This window comes from Colobus angolensis, unplaced genomic scaffold (genome assembly GCF_000951035.1).
Source record: "Colobus angolensis palliatus isolate OR3802 unplaced genomic scaffold, Cang.pa_1.0 Scaffold443, whole genome shotgun sequence".
Taxonomy (NCBI): Eukaryota; Metazoa; Chordata; class Mammalia; order Primates; family Cercopithecidae; genus Colobus; species Colobus angolensis.
The window spans coordinates 621402-626365 of NW_012117855.1; the positions used below are offsets into that span (position 1 = coordinate 621402).

The window sequence follows — 4964 nt, forward strand, 5'->3', positions numbered from 1 at the left end:
TGGACCAGCCCCAGTGTCCTCAGGCCAGGGCAGCTCTCACTGTATCCACGTTCACGGCTCCCTGAAGCCTCCACTTGGCCTGGTCCCGCAGCACTTGGAGCCAGAGCTTCACGGCAGGAAGGAATGGGGTGTGGATGCCAGCCAGGGCCAGAGAGCGGCTGTCCCTGTGGCGGGAGGCCGGTCAGGGCTTGGCCCCAACTCAGATGCCTTAACCAGCACGTTCCAGACTAATAGCCCTAGGAGAGCCCCCCTCACAGGTCCGGGGGCCTCATCCAAAAGTCTGCAAGAGATAGGGACGGGGCACCCACCGGCCAGGGATGCTATCCCAGAAGCGCTGGAGGTCAGCCAGGGTCAGGTAGAGCTCAAAGAGCCCCGAGGCCACCTCCAGCGTCATCTTGGGGCTCAGCTCCTCTGTCAGCACCCATGCCTCCTCAGCCACCTGTCCAGGACAGCAGAATCAGGCCATCTGCAGCAAGGAATCCCAGGCCCCTCCTAATCAAGGGCCTCTGGACACTTCCCCATGCCTGGCAGGTACCCGGGGTCAGAGACCCAGCTCACCAGACGCTCCAGCTGCCGGAAAGTCAGGGTGAAGACGTCCACATTGAGGATGCTGCAGAGGAAGGGACATACTTCATCCACCTGTGCCCTCCCTGCAGGCTCTGTTGGCACCAACCCCAGCCCCAGGACAGCGCTGAGAGACCAGGCCCACCTGTGGAAGAGGCTGGCATAGACACTGTAGCAGGATTGAAGGTCATCATAGATGGCGTCGGCCAGCACAACCAGCCCAGGCAGGCGCTGTGGTCCTGGCTATAAGGAAGCCTAGCTTGTACCCACCTCTTGGCTGCCCGCACCCCTCATGGCCAGGGTCCCCCACAACCGCACCTGCTCTCGGGGACTCCTGGCATTCAGGATCCTGTCATACCACTCACGGTTGCCTCTCTGCAACAGACACCACCAAGTCAGCATGGGGGGTTGCAGGGAAGAGGGAGAGGTGGGCAAGAGACCGTGGTGCAGAGGCGCAGGGGATGGGAAGGCAGGGCAGGGGAGGGGAGGGCCTAGCGGCCGGCCACCAACGGGCTTCGGAACACGCCTTCAGGGCTGCAGCAACGTCCATGTTCAGCTCCGTCTCGAAGGGGCAGATCTCAAAGGAGGGCTGGAAGAACTGCAGCTTGCCCAGACACCTGGGTGGGGGCAGCACGCTGATGTGGGGCCTGCCCTGCCAGCCGCCCCCACCCACGCCGACAGGCGGGGCTGCACCCACTTCAGCAGCAGCTCCAGGCGGTAGACAGCGGTGCTGTTGGTGGCGGGGAAGTAGTCTCGCAGCTGGCGCAGCAGCTGCAGCCCGAACTCAGAGAAGGCGGAAAAGCTATCAGCCAGGCTCTCCTCCTGTGGGGACAGGGCCCTTCAGTGCTAGCAGCCCCGACCGGTCACTGATGAGGAGAAACACCCTCCCTTTCTCGGCCCGCAACCCCCTTCCCCCTCATGGTCAGCCCAGCTCTGCCCTGAGAAGCAGCCTCTACGGGCACAGCCGGCCTGTCCCAGCCTCGGTTTCCACCCACGCAGCTCACGCAGGGCCTGTGCCCCTGCAGTTCCCACGTCCGTCCTGCAAGGGCCGCTCCCTCCTGTCGCTCAAATGGGCGCCACCTTGGCGGCTTTCCCTAATTCTGTCCTAAGTCCTGGCCGCCCCCCGAGGTGACTTCCACGAGTCTCCCGTCTCCTTTCCGCAGAGCGCTAGCTCTCGCCCATGTCATACAGTTTATCTGTTTGTCTTTGACCCCCCCGCAGGCAGGACTCTGCCCCTCGCCGACCGGCACTCAGCGGCCCCAGTCCCCAGCACTCCCTTAGGTATGGCTGCCAAGAGGGCCCCGGCTGCACCCACCTGCTCCTGGGGCAGTGAGGGCGCCTCCTCCCAGTGTGCCTGCATGTCGTCCAGCAGCCCCAGCAGGTAGCTGTAGTCCAGCGTGCAGGTTTGATGGTGGCGGCTGCTGACCTGCCAGTGCCTGCGGGCCCAGCCCATGGTCAAGGGATATGGACCCCGCCCCTGCCACGCCCACTCAGCACCACCTACAGCACTACCCCTTTCTCGGCCCCACCCAATCAGCACTGCCGTGCCTACTCATAGCACCGCCCCTTTCCCTGCCCTCCAATCAGCGCTGCCCCACACTCATAGCACCGCCCCTCTCGCTGCCCCACCTACTCATAGCACCGCCCCTCACTGCCCCACCTACTCATAGTACCGCCTCCTTCCCTGCCCACCCAATCAGCGCTGCCGCACCTACTCATAGCACCGCCCCTTTCCCTGGCCCACCCTCCCAACCACCACATCCACTCACCGCATGGTCCCCAATGCCCCACCCACCCACGCCCCGCCCACATCGCCCACCCACTCGTAGCTCCACCCACTCACAGCACGGCCAGCTGCAAGGGTGACAGGTTGCTCTGGGCTCCGTGCAGGCAGAGGATGGTGGCGGCTGGTGTGCTGAGCTCTCCTTGCCAGCTGCTGGAGTTGGGCTGGGGGAGGAGGTCTGGCGTGGGTGGAGGAGGGACAGCCCCACATCCCCTCCTCAGGCCCCCTGCCGGGCTGTCCCAATCCCAGGAGCACCCACTACCTCCTCTGCTGGGTGTTCGAACCGCAGCAGATGGCTGAGCAGCAGCAGGTGGGACAGGAAGCCGGATCGCCCGCGCTGGCTCATGGCGGTGTCTCTCTGCAACGCAGAGCTCCCCAGGTCACCAGCTCTGCCCCAGCCCCGAGAGCGGGGGTGGAGGACGGAGACGCCCCCTTTCCCCACCTGCGTAGTGATCAGCTTGAGAACCAGGTGGCAGTCTCCCTCCACACGCGAGGCACTGGAGCGTGGCTCCAGCTTGAACCAGCGGTCGACGCCAGCCACAGGCACCTCCTGGGGGTAGCATGGCGGTCAGGCCCACCAGACTCCTCCCCCTCTCCTTCCACACTGACTCTGTGAGACCCTGGAGAGACCACATGGCCTGGGCTGCCCTTCTCCCGGGAACGAGGGTGACAGGCAACGGTGAGCACTCAGCAGAGGCCCAAGAGCAAGAGCTCCTCCAGGCAATGCCCTGCCCCTTGAAGACTGGGACACCCCCCCAGGCCTTTCCCTAAGCGTCACCAGCCCCACCCCACACCTACTCACCCGGACAGGTATGTTGAGGCACCCCAGGAAGTCATCAGTATGGTCCTCAGTGGGTCCTGCTGTCCCATTTGCACGGGCTGACTTGACGATCTGTTTGAAGTACCTGGCCAGCGCGGTGGTGGGCATCACGCTGAGGCTTCTGGGGAGCCACCGCCCGCTGGTCCCCATGACCAAGCTGAGGGCACAGGTGAGGGGTAGAAAGGTCCCAGCAGTCATACCTGCCCATGCCCTTCAGGCCGATGACTTCGTTCAGCTTCCTGCATGCTTCTACCAGGGACACATCGTCGTCATGATCCCTGGTGGGGAGAGGGGAGGACCTGGCTTGTCTGGAGCCCCCAGCCCAGCCCTGAGTTCGTCCTGCTCCCTCCCAAAAGGTGCCCATTCCCCCCGCCCTGCACGGCGCAGGGGCCTGTACCAGATGTCCAGATGCAGCTGGTCCGTGCTCACGTCCTCAATCTCACTACAAGGAGAACAGAGATGCCCATGAGGGTCCCCGGCGAGGCTCTGCCCAGGCCCGGGTCAGGGAGTTCAGAAGCAGCAGGGAGCAGGCCACAAGTTCCGGCTCTCCAGACAGGCTGTTCAGGTCCAAATCCCAATCCCGCCACGTGTCGCCAGCTGTGTGGCTCTGGTGGCACAACGCCCATCTCTGGGCCTCAGTTTTCTCCTCTGGAAAGTGGGCACAGGGCCCCACAGAGACCGGGAGCTGCTGCGAGCCACCACCCTCCAGGCACAGCCCAACTCTGGACCCCAAGCAGAGCCCCCATCCCACACCCAGATGGGCGAGGGCCTCACAAGAGGAAGTGCTCCTTCCAGACGGGGTTCAGGGTGCTGCTCTTCACCTCGGTGACCTGGATGCACTTGGCGGGCAGGGGGCCACTGCGCTTGCTGCCCTTGCGGAAGCCGAAGCGCTGCTCTTTCTGCACACGGGGCTCCCGCGTGGCGTCCGAGGCAGGCAGGATGCCCAGCATGCAGTATGGGTCACTGAAGCCTGGGAACGGTAGCCGCCTCAGCCCCAGCCCCCCGCCCTCTGCCCTCCACAGCTGCCAGGCCTGGGTGCAGCCGAGGTCTGCTGGGTCCCCACGCACCATTGGGGTCCTTGGCCAGAAGGTTCTTGGCACGCATGACAGAGACTTTCAGGGCATACGTGGGGGGCTGTGGACAGAGGGGTGTGGGAGGCCTGGTGAGGCTGAGCTGCCCTCCAGACACCCTGCTTAGCATGGAGGTGACAGGGCCTTGCCCTGTGCCCCCACCACACAGGCACATGCTGGTCAGGGTCTGCCCAGGCAGCGGCGGCCTCACCTTGGCCTTCCTCACTCGCTCAATGGCCTTGGTGTGCTCCTCAGTGCTGGTGCCAAACACCTGTGGAGGGCGGGTGGGTTGGCAGGACCTAGGCAACCCCTGAAGCGAGGCTGCCACCATGCTGTGACCTCGGGCTTAACCCCAGTCACAGACACCCAACTTCAGTCCTCGCGGGTGCAGGGTTGGGGGAAGCCTGGGAAGGAGGGGCGGAGGGCTTGTGCCAAGGGGCCCGGGCATGCCCGGAGATGGTCGGCGTGATGAGGGGCACACGAGTGCATGCGCAGGAGCGGGGGCCACAAGGGGACGGGGGAGTTCAGAGCACACTCAGGTGGAAGCCAGGTATGTCCTTCGGGGTGCACCTGCAGCCTGTGCGCGTGTGTGTCTGTGTGCACCTGCAGCCTGTGCGCGTGCGTGTCTGTGTGCACCTGCAGCCTGTGCGCGCGTCTGTGTGCACCTGCAGCCGTGTGCGCGCGTCTGTGCACCTGCAGCCGTGTGCGCGCGTGTGTGTGCACCTGC

The 4964-nt window shown here is 64.8% G+C and overlaps 1 protein-coding gene across 3 annotated transcripts in view; it reads right to left on the reverse strand.

Moving 5' to 3' along the window:
• Nucleotides 1–4964, reverse strand: part of BAIAP3 (BAI1-associated protein 3) — a 22293-nt gene that overhangs the window by 4461 nt on the left and 12868 nt on the right. For all 3 annotated transcript variants that reach the window (XM_011957485.1, XM_011957487.1, XM_011957486.1), the window contains 17 exons: nucleotides 4449–4508; nucleotides 4235–4301; nucleotides 3942–4137; nucleotides 3565–3609; nucleotides 3368–3445; nucleotides 3150–3252; nucleotides 2790–2897; nucleotides 2610–2705; nucleotides 2408–2511; nucleotides 1880–2000; nucleotides 1262–1386; nucleotides 1091–1181; nucleotides 883–939; nucleotides 710–807; nucleotides 559–610; nucleotides 309–439; nucleotides 41–164 (listed from right to left, as the gene is read on the reverse strand). In XM_011957485.1, coding sequence (XP_011812875.1) covers nucleotides 41–164; nucleotides 309–439; nucleotides 559–610; nucleotides 710–807; nucleotides 883–939; nucleotides 1091–1181; nucleotides 1262–1386; nucleotides 1880–2000; nucleotides 2408–2511; nucleotides 2610–2705; nucleotides 2790–2897; nucleotides 3150–3252; nucleotides 3368–3445; nucleotides 3565–3609; nucleotides 3942–4137; nucleotides 4235–4301; nucleotides 4449–4508 — 1656 coding nt within the window. The remainder of the gene's footprint in view (nucleotides 1–40; nucleotides 165–308; nucleotides 440–558; nucleotides 611–709; nucleotides 808–882; nucleotides 940–1090; nucleotides 1182–1261; nucleotides 1387–1879; nucleotides 2001–2407; nucleotides 2512–2609; nucleotides 2706–2789; nucleotides 2898–3149; nucleotides 3253–3367; nucleotides 3446–3564; nucleotides 3610–3941; nucleotides 4138–4234; nucleotides 4302–4448; nucleotides 4509–4964) is intronic.